Source organism: Micromys minutus (genome assembly GCF_963924665.1).
Source record: "Micromys minutus genome assembly, chromosome: 11".
NCBI lineage: Eukaryota > Metazoa > Chordata > Mammalia > Rodentia > Muridae > Micromys > Micromys minutus.
Genome location: NC_137980.1, coordinates 23,185,674 through 23,208,703, shown reverse-complemented (window position 1 = coordinate 23,208,703; position 23,030 = coordinate 23,185,674). Strand labels below are relative to the sequence as shown.

Here is a 23,030-nt window from a genome sequence, read left to right as displayed (position 1 = left end):
AGAGCAACCTAAGTCCTGGGTACAAGGAAAGACTTTAGAACTTCAATATGTGGAAGAGTGACTGAGGAGATACTGAATGTCAACTCCAAGCACATAACCCAAACACACATATAAACATGTATAGGATACAAGAGAAAATGTAGGAAGTTGGACCTTTCTGCCTCCCATGTTACCCTGATAAAGACAGCACCTGAATCCACTCCGTTATACCTGTCACCTCACAGATATTGTCCAAAGCTTTCAAACCAGAATTTTCAAATACCAAGACTTTCATCATGCAAAGGCTTTCTGATCTCATAAATGACAAAGGAGGGAGGTCATAAATAGCAGCTTAATCACCACTGCGTAAGTTCTACTCCCACTACTGCCTATAGCGACTTCCTGGTTATCAGGTAGACAGGCATCTACTGAGTCTTATAGGGATAAGGGGAAATACCAGCACGAATACATGTTTAATACAGTTAAGGTTAAGAAAAATACAAAGCTAAACCTCACTTTCATAGGATTTATTTAATCCTATTGCTTCTACCTCCTCCTTTTGCTTTTCCCCTAATATTTTAAATTAAAATATATACTATTCCCCTTCCCTTTTCTCCCTCCATCACCTTCTATGCCTGCTCCTTACTACCCACTACCCCTCTATCTACCCCTTACTCTAAAATTCCTGGCCTCATTACTACTATGTGTATAAAGTGTGAGTAAGTGTGTGTGCACTCATATCAATACAACCTGTTGAATCCATTTACTTTTGTTTGCTTATATATGATTTCAGAGTGAATCAAAGAAATAGAAAGACAGCTTGCTGTGAGATTGTGTCCTGTAGAAATGACAAGATACACCCATGATACTGACACAATATGGCTGACTAAACAACATCCAAACAATAATAATACTAATAGACATGCTAAGAAGGAAGAAAGAAATTTCAAAGGTCCTCAACCCGAAAGGAAGAACTACAGACTAAAGACAGCTGAGAAAGAGTATTAGTCTTCCTCAGGATGATCCCTTACCTGATTATTCAATAGCAGTTGTCAATCCTACTTTCACTTTTTCAGTGAGCCTATGCTCTTTTGTAACTGAGTATAGCAGGAACAACAGGAATCCATGAAGACAAAATGTAGCAGACTGGACAAATCAGCCTCTTACACTACCTAGCACAGGGACAGAGTTTCTTCCCATCCCGAGAATTCTGAGCTGGAGGCCATGGCCCAGAGCTGCCCAGAAAACAGACTCAAATTGACTACAACTTAAGAAAGCATGAAGGAGTTTGTTGGGGGCTGGGGTGAGATATTAGGAAGACATCTTGGCTAATGACACTACATCCAAAGTAAGAACCCGGGTACAATTTGCATCTGCAACTATAACAGAAAAGGCCCCTGCTCTCGGACAATAATGGGAACAGTTTAAGTTTTGGTTTTGAGTAGGAAGGAGTGACACAGGCCTATAATCCCAGCTCTCATGAAGCCAAGACAGGAAGACTGAATCAAGTACCAGGCCAACCTTGGCCAGAGGGAGCCGGCCTTAAAAAACAAGCAAAATGATATGTATGTACACACATTTCCTGGTCCTGATGTTTGCAGCTTGTCTCAAACAGAAAAAAAAGCAAGACCAAGGAGAAAGATAAATCAACTACAAGAAAATGTTTCAAATTAGCAAATCTAATGTATCCATTCATTGAACATTTATGTTTTCATTAAATTAAAAAACTTTATAGAGTTAAAAAGTTGAACAAATTATCTGGATATATGTCAGTTGAGATGTAGTTAATCCAGCTCTCTTCCCTGGCAGTCCTTAGCTCAGACAGCTCCTGACTTCACAGCCTCCTGCCCTCTATACACAGTGGGATGACTTTGCCAACAGGCGGACCAGGATAGTGGGTTAGTTTGACAGGGGCTAGGTGTGGACCTGCAAATACACAAGGCAGAAGTGGAGAGGACTGGAGGCCCTGCCCCAGTAGGCGCTAACATCCCAGGACTTCCAGTCATGTAGAAACAAGTCTGTAGTGCATAGTCGGCCTCTTCCTTCTGACAACTAAGAGCCTGCATGTGGCCTGCACAGATCCCCACACTCCCCAGTGGCTCCTGTGGTTCTACACTCTCACTCTACACCTCTCCCTATCAGCTGGGTATCCCATGTCTGTTCCTTTCCCCAATCTATTCACTCACTGTCCCCAGCTTTCTCCTCTGTTCTCATCTGTCACCACTCCAGCCATCACAATATAGTTTTTCATGATCACTAGCTTATGGGCAAGTGGTTCTAACATGGTTGGGATTCCAAGGAATCCCTGTCTCAGTCTCCCTGCTACTCCTTGGTCTCTCTTGGCCTCTTCTCTCCCAACACACATTGCTCAGGTGGACACAGAAGCAGCCATTTGTACCACAGTTTTCCCTCAGCATGTGCATCACACATTTGAGACTACACTAGGAATGTGACACAGCATTCTGGCAGACAGCAGCAGAACTCTGTGGTGAAGTTTGCTACTTTTGAGTGGTCAACTGCACTTCTCAGACAGAGTATGGGGTTCAACTCCCCCACTGCAACAGTTATAGGAAAGCAATACCATACCCAATAAGAACAAACTTGCCTCAAGCATTACTCATACTCATCCATGCAACCACTGTCCCTAGAGATCTACCTGAGGTATGTCCTACCCACAGGCCTGCAAAAGGATCAAAAAGTCCTCTTGATGCTTTCTTAGGATTGAGCTTGATAAACCCCATGTGATTCCTCCTTTCCTCTCAAAACAAACTACTATTTGCACTACCTAAGGATATGCCACTTATGTGCCAATGTTGGTCTTTTCCAGCTTACATATGAGGGCACTTGAGGTTCCACTGCATGCTTGCTCATCCTGTTTCAGGAGAAAAACATGCTGTGACCCTGTTCTTCAGAATCTTCAGCCTAAGGCCAGGTATGGTAGCACACACCTTTAATTCCTGCAGGCAAAGGTATGTAGGTATCTGTGATTTCAAAACTAGTCTAGTCTACATACCAAGTTCCAGGCCAACCAGACCTACACAGTAAGACTATCTCAAAACACACACACACACACACACACACACACACACACACACACACACACACACACACGAACCTATAGTCCATGAAGGACACACAAATTCATATTCCAAACAATACAAAGATCGGTGGATAGCTGGCTGGTTCTTTCAGTCAAGACCAAGGCATTTTCAGAACATCTTGGGAGTATTGAACAACTGTTGGAACATGTTGGAAAGCACTTAAACTTCAAGGCACTTTACCTTTACAGAGCTCTGTAAGCAGGAGGAACTCAGCCTGCCCAGTGTCCGATTCCTCTTTTCCTATGGATGCTGCAGAGCAGAACTGGACAATATTGGGGTGGCCAGAAAGTTTTTTCTGTATGTCTTGTTAAAGAAGAATGTGAATAAATACGTTCACAACTCTGTGCACTTAAAAATAAACATCCATAAGTGTTAAGAAACCGAAGTCATGATACCCAAATTGTCTTATGTCTTAGCATATATGGGCATCTGAACAGAATGGTGAGGAAGGGGCAAACAAGGACAGTGAGAGAAGGTGCATAGTGTGGGAGGAAGCAAGTGGAAATGCTAGATATGAGTGGGTCAGAGAGACAGAAGCCCTCTGGGCTCCACAACAGGAAGGTGGTGAAGAGTGACTGTGTACATTCAAAGCCCAAGCAGCCATTAGGCTATCAGACAGCACAGAGTAGAGTCTAAAAAGAAAAGGAAGCAAACTCTGTCTGCAGTAGAGACTATGCCTTACATTATGTGGTGAGGGAATAGGCAAGAAAGGTTGTTGTATGCCATTTGTTCAGGGTGAGGAGGCCCTCAGGGTGCCACACTGAGGCCCACTGATACGGTCATGTCCATATAGTCCTTGCCTAGGTCAGAGGGACAAAGTGGGATACTCTTTGTGATAAGTGACCTATCTGTTTAACATGGAGACCTCAAAGGCTAAAACAGCAGCCCCAGCAACCCATTTCCTAACACCTAGGAGATTTCTACTTCAACTAGGACAATGAGTAACCGAAAAATCCTTCACATGAGAAACGTCTATAGAAAAATCTGTAAAAGCAATAGGCTGACTTTATTACAGGAGTCTCCTGGTAACTGTGTCAAGCCTGACACAATCATGGCAGCAACTCTCAGTCTGAGGAAAAGGATACCAAGAAACAAACTTCCTGAATGATGGCTCTGTTCTTTTCCTCTTCATTGGATAGTAATCTCTGTCAGGGAATAGCACACAAGATTGAAGAAGGCTTTTTACCTTTTGCTTACCAGATAACCCTCCCCCCCCCCAGAGAATGTAAGTTCTGTGTCTATAGGACGCCAGTCTCAGGGAGCACAGCACACCATTTACCTGCATTGAGCATCTGATCTCACAGCTTAGAAACCCTGAATGATCTTTATATTCCAAAGGCCCAAGAAAAAGTAAAAACAGGCCAGAGTAAAACAAGACGAACAAGGAGATACAATATACACCTAGCAAATATGGTGTGGACTACCAAAACAAGCCCTGGTCTAAGAGTCCACTGACTATGTCCCACCCTTGACAAGAAAGGAGCCTTCTGCCTGCTGGTCAAGGCTGAGTTGGGCCTACTGCTATGTCTCAAGATAAAAACCAGAGCTACCTAACTGGGCATCAAGGTCTAGAGACCCCTTCCTGCCGCATTACTTTAATCCTATTTACAGATGCCATGAATGTCAGTTTGGTAAGTGGTTTCTGTACTCTTCAAATTCTGGGTCCCTTATTTTGACATGTGGAGTAATATGGATGAAATCCAGAGGGTTACTCCCACTCCTCCCTCCAAAGTCGACCATGTCCCCAGGTGAGATAGGAGGCTCCTTAAGAGAGCTCTCAACCAAAGTTAGAGTTGTGAGCATAGGGCTAAGCCCTGAGAACATGGAGGAGACAAAATTTAACAGGCTGAAACTGACTGCTGTACACAGAATAACATAGATGCGTCCTTGAAAATAACCCAAGATGCCTTTACAATGAGTTCCCATAAGATGACTTGTCATTAATTATTACCTTCAATGCATACTCCCTGCCACTTCCCAGATCTTGAGCTTCATAAACAAATGCAAACCCTCCTGAAAAAAAAAAGAAATGTTGGTCAGTGCTATGACTTCAACTTAGAAATACCTTTACTAAGTAAATTACAAAATGAATTTTGGCCGTACGTAAGAACTGTTTCCTACAAAAACTACAGCCCAATTTCTATGTCACAGCCCCTTATACCTTCTGCTCAGAGACAGGAAGAAAAATTGTGACTTGCATCAACAAATAGAAACAGGGAAGCTGGAAAACAAAAATCAAGTATCCTGAAAACAGGTAATACTGATGAATTCTATATGGGTTATCAAACACCAAGGAAGGCTCAATGCAAATAGAAAAAAATACCAACACCCAGAGGAAAAAAGTAGATTATGCTGCCCTAACATCCTAAGGGGAAAAAAAAAAAAAAAAACCAGAGCAACAACACTTATAAAGATGGAGCAAAGAACTGATGTTTTGCTTTTTTTAAACAAGATTGCCGGGGCTGGAGAGATGGCTTAGTGGTTAAGAGCATTGGCTACTCTTCCAAGGTACCCAGTTCAACGCCCAGCAATCACATGATGGCTCAGAACCATCTAAAAGGTGACCCGGTGCCCTCTTCTGGTATGCAGGTGTAAGTGTAGACAGAGTACTCATACATTAAATAAATAAATAAATCTTTAAAAAACAAAAACAAGGTTGCTGTGTTGGCTCTGAATTTATATGCCTTACCTCAGTTTCCTGACGCTTCCTTTAAATACACAGTCCCATCGTAAAATTTAAAACTGCCAGTAAACCAAGGCCAGAAGGAAATGTCCTTAACCTTATAGTGCCCCTAAAGGGCCAACAGAAGCAGTAACAGTGGTAAAATGGCATCAGAAAGGCGGCCAAGGTGCATACTCACATCACTGATACTCAGTATTATACAAGAGCCTTTTGCCAATGCAATCAGACAAAGAAAAATCAAGGCATCCAAATCACAAAAGATGTAAAGATGTTTTTATTTGCAGATTAACACCATCTTTCATGTAGCATATTTGGTGAAATCTCAAAAACAATTCAAGGATAAAAGAGAGGGAGAAAGGAAGGGAGAAAGAGGAGAATAGAGGGAAAGGGAAGGGAAGAAAATAGAAAAAAAAAGGGCAAGTCTGCAAGATGGCTCAGTAGATACAGGAGCTTGCCACTAAGCTGGACAACCCAGGTTCGATCCCCAGAATCAGCATTGTGGAAAGAGAGAAGTGACAGCTGCCAGCCAGTCACTCTCTGACCACACACTAGCCATGGCATGCCCTCCACCAAGACAAAAGAAGAGAGAGGAACAAACTATAATTTAGGAAGGACATAGGACACAAAATCTAGATACGAAAACCAGAGGCTGGAGAGATAGCTCGGTAGTTAAAAGCATTCCTGCTCTTGCAGAGGACCCAGGTTCAGTTCCAAGCAAACATATGGTTGGTCATAACCCTCCTTAATTCTAATTTCTGGGGATCAGATACCCTCTTTTGGCCTCCACAGATATCATGGATGCACACAGTACATACATATAGGCATAAACATTAAAAAAAAAGATTAGTGAAGAGTTAGGAAAAATTCCAAAATGAGTAAAAAGCTATCTTGCTTTATGGTTTTGCCTAACAACTTATTTCACACCCCAGTATCTAATAAAAACTGTATGACAACTAAGTTTGGTTTATCATAAATTCCTGTGGCAAAACCTGACATAAACTAATAGAAGTAATTTGCCTACAATGAGAATATTTATTCATTTACTTAGAGATTTGACTACATAAATTTTTCTCAGCCCCTCTAGGACCATCCCATGGTATAAGGTCATGACCTGAACCTGAAAGTTCTCAAGTTGTTAAGAGCCTCCCACACGTTCTCATAAGACAACTTAAATGCCAATGACCCATGATCTACAGCTGTTGTTCAGGAACTCATTTAAATAATCTATGCAAAATACTACAGATTTCTTACTGTCTCGATTCAGGAAAATAAAACTTAAAATACCCAAGTCTAAAAGGAAGAAATCTATGGCTTACAATTGCACTGATTGTTTTTACTGCTGGCTGGGCCAGAGAGCAGAGGGAATGAGCTTCTCTACAGAGACAGTGGCTGCCCACACTTCCTGGTTTTTCATCCAGGTTCGATGTGGTTTGGGTAAGCTTCCTGCTTTACACAATCTCCCTCTCCTGGCAATTGGAACCACGTCCCACTAGAGATGGCTTCTTGGCCAGGTGCGTACAGCACACATTTATCTTCTTCTGCCCCCTTTTATAGGAGCAGGCCTCCTAGCTACCCTGGAACTCACACTTTATCGTACTTGCGCACACAGTGGCCTCTTCCCTCTACTACCTGAATGTGTCTTATTTTACATTCTGTAAGAAGGGAACCAAGTCCCTCTCTTCTCTTCCTCTCTTTCCTTCTGGTTTGTGGATTGAACCTGGGGCCTCATAAATGTCAAGCAAGTGCTATACCACCCAGCCCTTTTCACTTTTTGAGTCAGCATCTTACTAACTTGCCCAGATTGGCTTTGAATTCTACCTGTAGCCTAGGCAGACGCTGAAGTTGGGATTTTCCTGGCCGCAAATTCCCAAGAAGCTAGGATTACAGGCCTGTGCCATCAGTTCAGGGTTCAATTTCTCAAAAAAAAAAAAAAAAAAAAAACTAAGACAACTGCCTGGTACCTTCAGAATGATTAAAGCGATCTGATCTGACATCACCTTTGTCATTTCAATTGAAGAAAGGGAATATGACATAGACTGTTAGTGGAGGTCTTAAACCCATCTCCGGAGGCAAAAGCACTAGAGGTCTTCTCACCAAAATCACATCCAAATCTATGTACAGCCACAGAGAACAGATACGACAGGCTCCTGTCAAACCTCACCTCTGCTTTCCTATTATGAGGAATGTTAAACAAGTTCCCTGCTCCCTGTAACCACAAATGACACAGACAACCAAACAAGATGATTCTCCATTCCCAAGAGCTGCTTCAGACCTGGTTAGGCCACTCTTCTCCCTGAACCAATTTGTCAGAGCGCAACTATGTTTAGCAGGTAAGCCTCACAGCTATGGAGATCTGACACACTCCTATATACTGATGGGGGGGAAAAGGGCACCGTACCTAAAGAAATGGCTCAGAAGTTAAGAGATTTGTTGCTCTTGCAGAGGAGAGGGGCAACAATGGGTTCCCAGCACCCACATGGAGGTTAACAACTGCCTCTAACTCCAGTTCCAGGGGATCCAATGTCCTGGTCTCAGCAGGTAGTACATACAGATGTCAGGAGATAGAGGCAGGCAAGACACCATTTTTTTTAAAGTAAATCTTAAAAAAAAAAAATCACAGAAGAGAAAACAGGACTCCTCCACACGGGATGATTACAGATCCTGTGTGAGGAAGCTACAAACTAGACTGACCTCAAGACTATGGAATTGTTATTAAAGGTGACTGCTACGGGCTCTGCTTCCTGTAACTTATACCACCATCTATCTTCTCTCTACCTCACTAAGCAAGGGAAGACTGACTGACTGTACAGGCCCCAGAACTCAGCACTGCCATTTCAAGACAGCCCTCAGGATGCAATAACAACGCTGGATATGCTACAGAGAACAACAGCTTATGACTCCAGAGTGACTGTGCTCACCTCCTGACTCCACCTTTCAGTCTTTTTGTATATGCCCCAGATAACAGCTTTGGCGCTAAGTGGAGGTGGTCCCTCCAGTCCCAGGCCTCCTTTACTGGACAACCACCTGCTAGCATGACCCTTGTACTCTAACGCTACCCACCAGGAAGTGTTCAACCCAGAAGTAGCCTATCCTCTGCAGTCACCACCAAAGGCCTTCTTAACCCACATTCCCCCTGTGGTCTCCCTTCCTGGCAAGACCCCTCTCCGACCTGACTCACACCCCAGCAGTGTCCCTTCCCAGCGATGACCTGATTTACAACCCAGCAGTGACTTTTCCAGCAGAGATGACTCCCCGCGGCCCTGATCCGACCCACACAGTCGTGACTCTCTCGGTCTCAGACTTGATTCACACCCTGGACACGATCCTCCTTGCTACCCCAGCCTAAAGCGGTGACCCTCGCGAGCCCTGACTTGAACCACACCCCAGCAGCGACCCTCCTGGGCTGCTCCTGCCACCCGGGGCCTGGCGACGCCTTAAGCCTCACCCTCGGCTAGGACCCGCCGCACCCGCAGACGCAGCTCGCCCAGCTCCACTGTCTGCCCCACGAAGTCACTCTGGTCACGGCCGGCAGCTCCGCCAAGAGAACCAGGACCCGCCAGGAAGTCCAGCGCAGACTGCAGCAGCGACATGGCGACGGCCGCTTCGCGGCAGCGGGAGCCAGGCTCCAGCTCCGCACTGCCGGGTTAGCAGCTGCGGGCGAGCAACCCAGCCATCTTCCGCCCGCGCCGTGACGTAAGCCAGGGAGAGAGTTGCGTCGCGACGTCGCGGCCCCGCCCTGACGCAGCAAGCGGAAGGGCGCGTGTTTCTGCAGGGCCAGCAGCAGGCGCAGGCGCAGAGGGTGCGATCCAGCCCTCAAGTTCCTAGGAGACGCGGAGGAAGGGCTGTCACCGTCTGGACCCTTACCTCGTCCGGTTGCTATCGCTGGCCCGGGTCCAGCCTCGGTGGCTAGAGCGTCGCGGGACGTTGGGCGCGTGCTGCGGACCGCCCCAGAGCCCGCTGCTCGCGCCTGACGCCTCAAGGTAAAGTGAGGCCCGGAGCCCACCCTAGTGTCCCCTAATGCCCGGTTTAGGAGAAGAGGGTATCTTGCAGACAAGCAGCCAGCCTATGAGCCATAAACACTTACGTTTTGGCCCACACAGGTTTGGAGGAGGATGAGCTAGTTACTGGTATTAAGACTAAAAATGTAAGTTTAAAAGGAAAAATAAAAACTTCACAACGTGTATACAAAAGTCACCTGGCAGTACTGGACCCAGAATCCTATGTGATGTCAAACACTTAGAGCTGTCCATTTTAGGTGAGACAAAGTCATCGGACTCCCCACCTGTCACCGTAGCTTCTGAAGCCGTATGAAGTTGCAGAGCCTTGTGTCTTTGGACTAAAAAGTGGATCTTTAAGCCCAAATCAACATCTTAACTGTCCCAGAAGTGTATGCTATTAAATATGCTTTTTGGAGACTATCTGCTCTTCTAAAAGTCAAGTAGGAAAGAAATGAAAGATGATCATTGGTATACAGTGAGGTGTGTGGTTGGTGGACAGTAATTCTGAAAATGGTGAAGTAGAAGCTGTGGATCACACCTGGAGGAATAAAGAGCGGATGAAGTTGAGATGGTACTGAGTTGCAAGTAACTAGGAGATTTGGGGAGAAGAGTGTGTGTGAGCTAAAAGGGTAGTGTGCTGTTAATATGATCTTAGATGGGAGACTTGGGCATCCCAAAGCCAGTGGCAGAGAGTAATGGCCTCCAGGCACACTAGAGAGGAATACTGTCGTGTAGACTAGTAGGGCAGTCTAGTCTCAACCAGATATAGGATATTTAGTGTTGGCATAGAAATGGCACCTTACCATAAGAGAAACACATATAAGAGGCAGAGAAGAGGAAATAGGCTTGTAGTTGTGTCTGAGACCAGCTCGGACTCTCAAGAGGTCCACCCGGAGTGAGGATTGAAAGAAAAAGACAAGTTAGTTAAAGCTGCAATAGGACTTCGGCCAGACTTGAGGCCTAAGCCTCATGGCTGAAGTGAAGTTCGGCTTTATTTGCCTGCTTTTAAATTGTTTTAATAACATGCAAAAATGGTAACAACTGTTCTGAGACAGGGATCAAGTGAGTTAACACTTAAAGATCTTACTGGAGGTCAGGTGAAAAGGTCAGAGACAAAAATGGATACTGCTGTGCTTACATTCCAAAATCTACCCTGCCCCGAGCTGCATTTCTAAGGATACAGCCTGGAGCTACAAATATGAATGTACTTCCCTATGCCATATTCTAAAATGTAGATGTGCTTGATAATAGCCCTTACCGGGCACAGCACAGAGGCCAGATTCCTGCCTTGGCTAGCCCCAAAATATCCTGGGATAATATTAATATTATTCCGCCATCAACTGTTCAGAGGTGCCAAAAGCGTTCTCCACACAGTTGCAGGTAACTTCATGGTTTTTACTGGGATGGACTTGAAGGGATTTTTTTTTGGTAGCTTCAGATTTCACTATTTATAAGAAAAACAAATCTAAAAGCAAGAGGAAAAAGTAGGGAATCTGAGCCTTAAGTAGCATTCAAGAGACCTAAGACAGCATCATGAGAAACCTCATGAATAGTTCACCAGAGTGTGTAATGAAACTTGACGCCATAAACGCTTGCTAGCATGGCCTAGGACAAGTGGACGTTTATAAATCACGTAATTGTAGATCATTTTTATGGCATTGTAGTAGCTGCCATCCCAAGACCATCTTAACTGGCACTGCATCTTACAGTCTCTCTTGATCTCACCTCATGTATGAACACATACAAATTTAAAACTGAATCTGTGCTCTTAACTCTACCAACACATTCTGTTGTAGTAGGTTTCCTGGTAAAAGATAATACCAAAGAGTAAGTTATTTTATAATGATGGAAGGATGACGTCATAAAAAGGATGTCCTGGGGCTGAAGAGATGGCGTGGTGGGTTAGAGTACTTGTGCTTGCAGAGTACTAGGGTTCAACTCCCAGCATCCACGTGGTGGCTCACAACCATTTGTCACTTCAGTTCCAGGGGATCTGATGCCCTCTTTAAACCTCTGTAGGCACTCGGCATGCATTGATACATGTAGGCAAAGTTCATACACATAAATTATTTTTAATTTGAAACAAAAAAGTATGTATCAATTATAAACATGATTAATACCAAGTTTATAAAGTGTGTTAGCTGAGAAGCTAATAGACCCACCGGGAGAAAGAGACAAATTGGAGGTTGAGGTAGTTGAAGATTGTTTTATCAATAAATAATAAGTATCCAGAAAATAGCAAAGGATATAGAGGACTTGAATAGCCCTGCCAATCATCTTGAATTAATGAACATTTATAGAGCAATCCCTATTACTTAGCAGAATAATTAGCAATTTTTACTAACGAGTGAATTAATGTTAATTAGCAGAATACACATATTTTTCAAGTGTGTAAAGAACATTTATTAACCGAGAACATCTGGGCAATGAAACAAGTACGTTATCTGATCACATTAAATTTAACTAGAAATTAGTGTAAAAATGTTCTGAGTTGAAAAGGATAGTATCCTTTTATGTGTCAAAGAAGAAATCATTAGTAGTATTTTTGCACTAGTCGAAAATAAAAATACAGAATTTCAAAATTATAGGATGCTGTTAAGTCATTGGTAGGAAATAGATCACATTCAGTAACCTTGGTGTCCATCATTAAAAAAAAAATCAGAGAAAATGAAACTGGAAGTAATTAGAAGAAGGAAGATAAATACCAAAGTGCAGTGAAACAAACAATAAATAATCAATGGAACAAGAAATGATTCTTTGAGTCAGTAAAACTTAGAATTCACTGGTCAAATTAAATTAAAAAAGCAAAAATTATTGAGATCATAAATGATATGTTTATAAAAAATAAAAGATATGTCCCGGTTTTTGGCACCAATGTTAAGAAAAAGATAAAGAGGTGGGGTTATGTTCTGTGGAGGTGTGGTGAGGTATGGGGGTAAGGGTGATGCCTCTGTCAGACCCATGTTGAGACATCTCTTCCCCCTGAGGGACCAGTCACACAACAGTATAGTATAGAATATAGTTTATTCAGGGCATGGGGAGGGGAGTTAAGAGGGTAGTAGGGACAGAGAGAGAGAAGAGGAGTAGAGGCCGGCCATGACCGTGGGGGGGGGGGGGAGATGGGGGAAGAGAGCAAGAGCTAGAGAGGAGCAAGAGAGAGAGGAAGGGGCAAGTAGCCACTTCTATAGTGCCAGGTAACTGGGGTGGAACATACCTGGCTGTTGCCGGGTAAATGTGGGGTAGAGTTTACAGAATCCCAACGTTTCCCCGTTTTTGTTTAATTAAAAAGAAAAATGAGAGACGATGGTGGAGCAGGAATAGGGTCATTTTGATCTCTGACTGCAAGTGTTGAATGATGTGTCAGTATTGTATCAATTGTAACAAATAAGTCACCTCAATGCAAGATGTCAATGAGCTAAAACATTAAGGAGTATATTTAATACTAAGCTTGCTTTAAAATTCCACGGAGGAAAAAGTCAGGCATGGCGGTACATCCCTGTAAACTCAGGAGGCTAAAGCAGGAAAATCAGGAATGGATGAGAGGAAGAATTTGCAAATTGCATATAATCAAAGAACTACACCTGGAACATATATAAAGAAATGTGCTTCTGAACTTCTCATTGCTGTAGGGTGTCCACCAGAGAAGACTACTCAGACGTGGGTGTAAGACGATAGAAAGTCTTTAGTAAGGGGCCAGTGACTACACTGGGTGTTTGGCATCCCAGTGTAGCCTCAAGCCTTTCTCAGGGTTGGCTTTTAAACACAAAAAACTATATTCTGGGTTGACATACTTCATTTAACAAGAACAGTTAGCCAAATGCAGAGCTACAGAAGCCAATAAGCAACATTTGTGTATTTAGAGGCTTTCCTGGAACTATGGGCTTTGATGGATTAGGTCTTTGTTTTCACTTTAGCTGGTGGCGCTGTCTACATGCCGAGTTTTATGTCCTGAATGATATTTCCAACATGGAGTCAGTTGTGCTATGGTCTGGGAACTTGTTAACAACATTGTCTTCACGTTCTTGACTTCAGGATGATGCAGAAGTCTGTGGGATGTAGTCCCATCTTTGGGTGTACCTTTCAGTCTTGAGTCTGTGCTCTAGCCTTCTCGAGCTTTGGCACACAGGCTTTCCCTGTTACAGTTTTCTCTTGCTTTTGCTTTTCACCAATTCTCACAAAGTTGTATATTAGAGATGAAATTTGAGGACTAGAGAGATGGTTCATCAGTTCAGATCATTGATTGCTCCACAGAGGACATGAGTTTAATTCCTAGTATCCACATGACTAAATACACTCGCTGTAACTCCAGTTCCAGGGGATCTTAGACTCCTTTTTGTCATCAGGGCACCAGGCATGCACATGGTACACAGACATACGTGTAGGCAAACACCCATGCACATAAAATAAGAACAACCAAAGGGATTAAGTTTCTTAACTCTAAGTGTGATCCACTTGGAAGAATGCTTAATGTTTAGGATATGCTTGGTGTCTCTCACTGGTCTCCTATCATGGATATTTCAGACACTGCTGTGATCTCTCCCATTCTGGGTGGTAGGTAGGCCCATTCTTTAGCAGTCCATCCAAAAAGTTTTCCCTTCTTGCTGGTGTGAATGTCTTTGGTTTGTCTCTAGGACCCAGTGTAGTACATAGTAGGTATATCCTAGAAACACAAGCTTTGGGCACTGTCTCATGTGGATTTCCCACTTCTCTTTATTCTCATCATAATTTAGAAATCCTAAATTCTGTCTTTTAAAGTCACCATTCCTCAACTCTATGTCCCAGTATTTTCAGCCTTGTGGGTTTTTCCCCCCTTCATTGACATGTGTCTTAAAAGCTGGTATATGACAGCTGGGCAGTGGTGGTGGTGGTTTACACCTTTAATCCCAGCACTTGGGAGACAGAGGCAAGTAGATCTCTGAGTTCAAGGCTAGCCTGGTCTAGAGATTGAGTTCCAGGACAGCCAGGACTACACAGAGAAACCCGGTCTTGAAAACCAAAAAAAAAAAAAAAAAAAAAAAAACCATTAACCAGCTGGACCTTAGCATGACCAGGTTGCTAGTCTCTAAAGTAGACGTTTTGGTAATTTTACATGGCTGGTCTTAGAGTACCACAAAGCCATTTTTAAGTAATGCTGAATATTATATTCGGAAGTGGCAGAGGCTCCTGTATTTTCTGTCTCAAAGACCACATCATCTTCCATTTCAGAGGCTCAATTCCAATTAAATAAAGTTGAAATTTGTGATTTGGGACTCTGAATGGACACCTTATTTCACATGAGGCCTGGAAGATGAGCTCCAGAGCACAGAGGTCTCATGGAGAACTAACATATGTCTGAGGCTAGAGCACCAACATATGCCTGCACTGGACCCTAGGATTGCTCCCAGACAAACGTCATTTTTTATTATTGCTTTATAAGACTTATTCATATTCCTTATTGCCACACTTTTATCAGATAAGACTCACAAATAATTTCTCCTATTTTATGGATTATCTTTTATTAATCTAATCCTTTTGAATCACAACAGGTATTAATGTTGATGAACTTTAGTATTTTTTATTTTTATTGTTGTTTGTTTTTTAAAGATAAGGTCTCTATGCAACCTGGGCTGTCCTGGAACTCACCCTGTAGACCAACCTGACCTCAAACTCAAAGAAATCTGCCTGCTTTTTGCCTCCCAAGTACAAGTACCATGTCCAGCTTGTTGCTTATGCTTTTTAGTGTTGTCTTTAGAAGTCTTTGGTTGTAGCAATTCCCAAAACTTGCTTCTAAAAGTTTTATCGTTCTAGCTGTTAAAGTTTTTGCTCCATTTGCATTCATTTTGTTGTGGTTCTTTGACATGTGGATATTCAGTCAGTTCTCTTAATACTCTTTGTTGAAAAGACCATTCTTGTCTCTGTTAAATGATTTCTACTCTCTTGTCAAGAATCAAAAATCAGCTAACCATATATGTTTAAATTTATTTCTGAATTTCATTATCTCTGTGTCAGCACTAGAAAAACATGACTCTTTTTCTGCCTATCAATGGGTCAGCCAATAGAGGTCCCCTTAACACAGTGCAACTATGACAGCAACAAGAGGAAGTGTGTTGTAACATTCTCAGGAACACAGTGAGTCTCAGGGAGAGGAAGACATATTAAAAAGGCCTCTCAGTATGTGCCTCCTTGCACCAGACATCCTGGAATTGTCAAAGTAGCAGTAATAGCAGAAACACCGCATCCACCAAGTGCTAAGGTCGAGTTATGGAAAGTTTACAAGAGCTAGCTGAGGCTAGAGTACCCTCCACAGTCTTTGGGGTTTTTATTTATTTATCTATTTATTTATCTATTTATTTATTTATTTATTTATTAATGAGTATTGTTGTTTTGCCTGAACACTGTTTTGTTTGTGCACCTGCATGCATGCAGTGTCCACAGAGGTCAGAAGAGAGCATCAGAACTCCTGGTACCAGAGTTAAAAATATTTGGGAACTGCTATGTTGTTGCTGGGATTTGAACCTTGGTCCTCTTAAAGAGCAACTAGTGCCTTCAACCATGAGCTGTCTCTCCAGTCCTTCAGTGTTTATAGATGTGGCAATACAACAGTGTGCGTTCCTCAGCAGTCCAAGAGAACTGCACAGCAGAGGGATGGTTCTATGTTCTAAAGCAGTGTTGTGACCCCTGGGGATTGGATGCTTCTTTCACAGGGCAAAATTACAATCATGAGGCAGTAGTGAAAATAGTTTTATGGTTGGAATCACCAACATGAGGAACTGTATTAGAGGCTTGTAGCATTAGGAATGTTGAGAACCACTGATCTAAAGCGTGAACCTTACGTGAATATAAACCAGAAGTACAAAAGCCATGTTGCCTCTCATGCCTGCCCTAACTATCCAGGCACCACACGTTTATTCTGGAGCTAATAAGTCTGTTCTTGGTTTTTTGTTTGTTTGTCATGAACAAGGAGGACGACATAGAACTTACCTTTTCGCAGTTTGCTTTTTTCTTCTTCTCAGCACTGTGTTTTAATCTTATCTCTCTGGATTCATGTCTTCTTCACAACATTAATGGCTTAATAATTAGTCTTTTTTTTTTATACTTTTTGTTGTAACAGACCTTGCTTCAGTGCAGAGCCCTGCTGTGTCCCCTCAGATTCAGCTGCTACCCTGTAAGGGTATTCATTGCACATCCAGAGTTGTTGCTAATTGCCAGTTCAAATATGGCCCCTGTTGCTCTCTCCTAGCTCTTGACTGAGGATTTTTACCATTCTAATTGGTACCTCATTGTTTCCAGTTGTGTTTCTTTGATTACTAGTAAAGCTGATTTTTCTTTCTTTTGCAAGTGCTGTGTAAGTCTGTCTTCCACCAAGCGACACTCACCCAAAATGCCTTCTTTATATTTGCTACTCATTTTTTCCTATCTGGAAATTGCTAGTTTGCTTCTTTTATCCTTTTGTCTTTATGAAAGCTTGTGCTTGATTCCTAGGCAGCATGCCTCATCACCCCTTTGCCCCTGGTTATGTGGTACTTATGTTGGCAGTATCCTCTTCAGAGTAAACACAGTCATACCGGCACCGTCCACCGATCCTAGCTTCGACTTTCCCCTCCTCCCAGGGACTCCCACTGCTTTTTACCCCTGACTATCCACCCTGCAACCTCTTCTCCGCTAACTGTTAGTGATGCCATAGTTTCAGCTCCTTTTTAGCCTCCTCCCTCACCTCTGCTGCCTGAGGTGTCCTCCCCATCTCAGTAAACATGCCCAAAGCAGGGTACATTAATATTGTTGGGCTTGGCTGACTTGGGCCCAAGGGTTAACTTTCCTCTTATAGTCTCAGGACCTGCTGCCCAGGAAAACTTCTGTATCCTGTGGGCAGACATACTCCATACCACCCCTGCTCACAGCTTCAGCCTTCTGACCATCCTTGCTACATTCTGATCATAACTGGGGACTTAGAAAATACTTCCCAGTGCCTCACCTCTTCCATATCCTGTGGCTTCTGAGTGGTTCCTTGTGTTTTTACCATTGGGTCCAGTGTGGAGTGCAGATGGGGTCTATACTTTGGCCCTTTGCTCCTGGGGCACAAGGGAAAGTCCCAGATGCCCTCTCACTTGTCTACCCAGCACTGTTTCTGAAAAACTTAAAAATACCCCAGATACTGTGTCCTGAGGCAATTGTTAGCCAAGAGACGTGCAGCTCAAGGTAACTCAAGCTGACAAAGCAGCTTTCAGGGGAAACTTGGGGTCAAATTTCAGGCCCTTAATGCTATCTATCCTGTATTATCAGAGCTTTCCCACTGAGACAGAGAATGAATGTATTGTCTCAATCACAGAGCTCACTGATGAGTGTGATGCTGATACTCTTAGCCTATGGCTGGAAATCTGGAAAGGCTACCTTGTAAAGTGTCTCTGTTTTGTCCTCTAGACCTAGCACTGTCTCTGCATCGCAATGACTGAAACATCCCTCTGATGTGCTTGGAGTTACACTTCTTCCCAGGCTGCTGTGACAACTTGGTGACCCCACCATGTCCACCCAAGAGCAGGCAGTGGATTCCGAGGGAGACTCATCTCTATACAGGAGAGACGAGGAGGGGACTCAGAGCTCCCACCGCATGCTGGGCTTCAGTGACGCACTGCTCTCCATCATTGCCACTGTCATGGTCAGTGTGGGGCCCACCTCAAGCCTACCACTCCTTTCTGCAGCAGCCTCAGATGCCCAAACCTTTCCTGCAGGTGGAGGCTGCCCAGCAGTGGTCAAGAGCCCACATACCTTCTGTCTCTGAGGATCTCCAGCCCAAGAAGTATTCTTGGTTATTTTTGTCTTTGTTCCTTTAGATCCTGCCTGTGACCCACACAGAGATCTCACCAGAACAGGTAACAGGAATGTATGGTTTATATAAAACATATATGGTTTATATAGCGGGCCAGTACGAAAACCCGACCTGGACTTGGTGAACCAACCCCCAAATCTGTAGGCAGCAGAGCCCAAGGTAGGGGATTTATTGAGTGGGCAGGACATCTGTGCTTCCTCCTGGAAGGCTATGTATTCAGAGCAGGGAGGCGGGGCTCAAGCACAAGCTGGCAAAAGGAGGTTTCATTTCTAGCTAGGTCGACAGGCACTGATATCCTCCACTGAGAGGAGGAACCATGTCCATCCCAGACTTCTATCAAGCCATCATATATGAGTAACAAAGAGCTTTTCTTTTGTAAAGACAATTTTCATTTATACCCAACCTTATGGGCTTTTTTTTCCTTTATGGGAATCAACAACGTATAGCTCCTTAGTGAAATCACTTTGAGACTTGGACAGCACTGAGTGAGGTGCCTTGGTTTCATTCCATGTGATTAGCATATCACCATACAAGACTCATGAATGCTACCCAGGCAGCAGCTCTATCCAGCCAGCCCCGAAACACTGAGAGCTGGCTCTAGCCCTATCTGCAAGCTGATGTAAATATCTGGGGAAGTCCCAGAACTGCTGAGGTTTTTCTTCTAAAGTATGGTCACAAATTGCTGTAAGTACAGGAGAAGTGAGGTTAGACTCAGAGCAGACATAGACTGGGTTGTGTACTTTGAGACTGGGGCCCTTCCTAAATGCCTCACTATGCAATAGGGAAGTCTTGCCATTGAAATTGTTCTAATAGCAGTGTTCTTTTCATACAGCAGTTTGACAAAAGTATACAGAAACTTCTAGCAACTAGGATTGCTGTGTACCTCATGACATTTCTAATCGTAACTGTGGCCTGGGCAGCACATACCAGGTAGGGAATTAGACCTTTAACACAAGGTCCTCATTGTCATGATTTACTCAGGGTAGGCAAAAGACATAGGCTGTTACAGTACTACAGAGATGTATTGTTCTTGGTATCTGTGGGCCTCTCAGTTCACATGTTGTGTCCCAAGGAGCTACCTCTTCCCACTCTGGCCTCTGGTTCTCACTCTGAGACTTATACTCAAGACAGTACAGCATGGTCAAGATTGCTCCAAAGAAGACCTGGCTCTACAGCACCACCCTCACCCGTTTCCTGTTTGTTAGGAGAGGCAGAAAAGTGTCCACCTGCTAGACCCGCTGGCAGACCAGAACAGAACATGGCAGAGAGAGAGAAAGAGAGAAAACAACCTTAATGACCATGTCTCAAGCCAACCATAAACCCTTTCCTGTATGGAAGCTGAGCCTATAGATTACATGCTGATGCCTGAGTTTTGTCCTAGGGAAGAATAAGGCTCCTTAGGATCCCAGGAACAGGGCTCCATAGCTGCATGAGCCCATGACTGATGAATGCCAGACAGGTGGGGGGACAAGTGGCTGCTATAGGAAGACCTGGGCATGTGGGTGTTACATCCCTGCCTGCAGATTAACACGTTCAAAGAAAAATATTCTTCAGAGAATGCTCAAGGTGCACAAAAACTTGCAGATCCTAGTAAACATTTCATGATATCTCTCTCTCTCTCTCTCTCTCTCTCTCTCTCTCTCTCTCTCTCTGTGTGTGTGTGTGTGTGTGTGTGTGTGTATGTAAACTCAAAAATCCTGCCTCTGCTGCCTGAGTTCTGGGATTAAAGGCATGTGTTATGCTCAACCTTCCCTGTACTAGCCTATGGTTCTTTCACCAGGCCCACACAACACATCAACAGTCAGGTTTTGAGGCTCAGAGGCCTGCAAGGAACTTCTGCGTCTTGCTTTGAGTGATCTCTTATACCTGAGCTTAGAACCAGCAGGTAGCTAGCTGCCTCCAGAGTTGAAGCCCAAATGAGCCTGTGTCACTGCCATTAGCTCCAGTAGCTTCCAAGAGTGGGGATGGCAGTTCAGCTGACTCCAGTTCAAAAAGAAGGCCATGTGCTTGGTGTTGGATGGGTGACATCTAAGTCACAGTCAAGTACTGTTGAGGAAACACTGTTAAAGGCCCAGACATGATAGGCTTTAGAACTCTTGGCAGGCCATGCTCATGGAGCAAGGAGAGTGTTCCATTTTGTTTTCTGTTCATATTGTAGTATCTCCATATGAAACTATCTCTGTTAGATAACAGATTCTAACAAGTGCAGTATATGAGGTCTTTGGGGAAAGAAGTAAGAAAAGAGCACTTCCTTTCTTCAAACTGAATTTTAGACATAATGTCATAAAACAGTGTATTGCATGATAGAGCTCTGGCTCCACATCCCCAGAGGCTTATTCCCAGGATGTGAGGCTGGACAAAACTCATGGGACAGGAGACTCGCTGTCACACTGCTAGTCCTGTTGTTATCAGGAACTCCCTGGACAGTTAAAACTCCCCTACCTTAAGACTTTCTATGAGAAATTTGTCCATAAGAGCTGCCAGTTGTACAGGTGGCTTCTTCAGATTGTTTCTGCAAAGTAATGGGAAGGATTGTGGGAAGGGTATAAATAAAGTGTGCTGGCTTCCAGTTTTCCCACTTTCTGTAGGTAGTATTTACATTTTTACAAATCACATTTTCTTTGGTGCTTGTGTGGATGTATGGATGTGAGTATGTACCAGAATCAGGATAACTTGTAGAATTTAGTTCTTTCCCCCATTCATGTGGGTCTAAGCATCAAACTCCAGTCCCCTGCTTGATAGCGCCTTAGCCTTAGCCTACTAAGTCTCCTCACCAGTCCCACTAAACGGTAAGATCAAAAGTGACATCTTCAATGATAATTTAACTAGAAAATACTGTGGGAGGTGCATTTTAATTTTAATATTATGGAGCCATATTTGAATGATGGCCTGTCTTTTCTTTCTCCTAACTTTAGATTGTTCCAGGTTGTTGGAAAAATAGATGATACACTTGCCTTGCTCAACCTGGTGAGTTATTGTTGCTTTGAAAAATGAGCTTAGTTATGATTTAGCCCTCCCAAGAGGTAGGAGAAGGTATGGGTTCCCACAGCCTGGAGTTTGTTCATTCCTAGAAGCTCCTCAGATGGCTCATGGGATCTGTCTGTCCAGGACAGGGGCACATGCTTTTTGGGTGTAGCCCTAAAACTATAGATATATTTCTGCCTTCCTGGAGTGCCAGGCCTTCTGGTGATGGTGACCTCCCTCCTTTGCCTTTATTGCAGGCCTGTATGATGACTATCACCCTTCTGCCCTACACAGTGAGTAATAATCACCCTGTACTCTTCACTAAGCACATCTGTATGTGACAGTCCTCAGAAACCCAGAAGTCCTCAGAAGCCCTAGATTCAACACCTAGACTACAAACTACAGAGGAGAGTGTTCAAGGGAACTAGTTAGGGCTGAGTAGAGGAGAGAGCTTAGGAGTGCTAGAGGCAAAGGCCTTGAGACTGCCTCTGAGGCCCTTTGCTCCTATCTGCCTTTCTCCATAACCCCTATTAGCATATTTAAAATTCTAATATAGTCCATTGTTATCCCAAGTATACAGGGCTATAATGCAGAGAATTCTGATCTAGGGGATTTTGTGTAAGATTAATGACTGGCTTTAAAGTTAGGAAGCTGTGGGTGGAATTGCTGTGTTGAAGGATTGAATATACCTAGCCCCAGCCCCACACCATTGTCCCTACACTGTCCAGTACAGAGAGAGGGAATCTCATGATATGCCATCTAAGAACCTAACTCTAATAGTCCTTTGGGGGTTTGTGGGGGATTCTTTTGACAGTTTTCACTAATGGTAACATTCCCTGATGTGCCCCTGGGCATCTTCCTGTTCTGCATGTGTGTGATTGCCATTGGATCTGTGCAGGTAGGAACAATGGGGTATGTATATATGTTTGCCATGAGGTGTGCAGGCCAAGTGCCAGTATCCTGATTTACACCTCAGGTAGCCCAGGTCTTCACCCAGGGCCTTGCAGTTGTAGAATAGAATGAGAGTTTCTACCCCCTTTTACTCCCCAAAGTCTCAGAACATCCCAGGGTAGGAGGCTATCTAGGAGGGACACTCTTGCTCCTGACCTCAAGAAACCTGTGTGTTGGTTCAAGGGTTAACTGGCTGTGGCACTTCCTCTACCTGTTGATGGTGCCCTATAGCCTGTTTTGTTTGTTTGCTTGTTTTACCACAGGCAATGATTGTGGGTTATGCCTTCCACTTCCCACATCTGCTGAATCCACAAATCCAGTGCTCTGCACACAGGGCCCTGTCCCGGCGGCACATTCTGCACCTAGTCCTCCGTGGCCCAGCTCTGTGTTTTGTTGCAGCTGTCTTTTCCCTCTTCTTCTTCCCCTTGGTAAGTCCTGGGAATCTCAGAGAAAGTCTTATCCCAGTTGAAAAGAACCTAGCTAGCAGAAGAAAGAACAGGCAATGCTGAAAGAGTTTTTTTCAGAGCAGGCTGTGGAAGCTGGCTTGAGCT

At 43.8% G+C, this 23,030-nt stretch overlaps 2 protein-coding genes across 2 annotated transcripts in view; one reads left to right on the top strand and one right to left on the bottom strand.

Annotated features, from left to right (window-relative positions):
- Nucleotides 1-9,436, bottom strand: part of GAK (cyclin G associated kinase) — a 62,650-nt gene extending 53,214 nt beyond the window's left edge. The window contains exons 1-4 of the mRNA XM_080924667.1: nt 9,209-9,436; nt 5,032-5,093; nt 4,166-4,225; nt 3,261-3,375 (exon numbers count right to left, since the gene is read on the bottom strand). Of these exons, the coding sequence (XP_080780793.1) occupies nt 3,261-3,375; nt 4,166-4,225; nt 5,032-5,093; nt 9,209-9,353 (382 nt within the window). The 5' untranslated portion in view covers nt 9,354-9,436. The remainder of the gene's footprint in view (nt 1-3,260; nt 3,376-4,165; nt 4,226-5,031; nt 5,094-9,208) is intronic.
- A 119-nt stretch (nt 9,437-9,555) lies between these two features.
- TMEM175 (transmembrane protein 175) overlaps nt 9,556-23,030 on the top strand; it is an 18,724-nt gene continuing 5,249 nt past the window's right edge. Inside the window, exons 1-8 of the mRNA XM_080924905.1 lie at nt 9,556-9,743; nt 18,159-18,393; nt 18,569-18,607; nt 19,397-19,494; nt 21,480-21,531; nt 21,786-21,821; nt 22,343-22,426; nt 22,743-22,907. Coding sequence (XP_080781031.1) covers nt 18,259-18,393; nt 18,569-18,607; nt 19,397-19,494; nt 21,480-21,531; nt 21,786-21,821; nt 22,343-22,426; nt 22,743-22,907 — 609 coding nt within the window. The 5' untranslated portion in view covers nt 9,556-9,743; nt 18,159-18,258. The remainder of the gene's footprint in view (nt 9,744-18,158; nt 18,394-18,568; nt 18,608-19,396; nt 19,495-21,479; nt 21,532-21,785; nt 21,822-22,342; nt 22,427-22,742; nt 22,908-23,030) is intronic.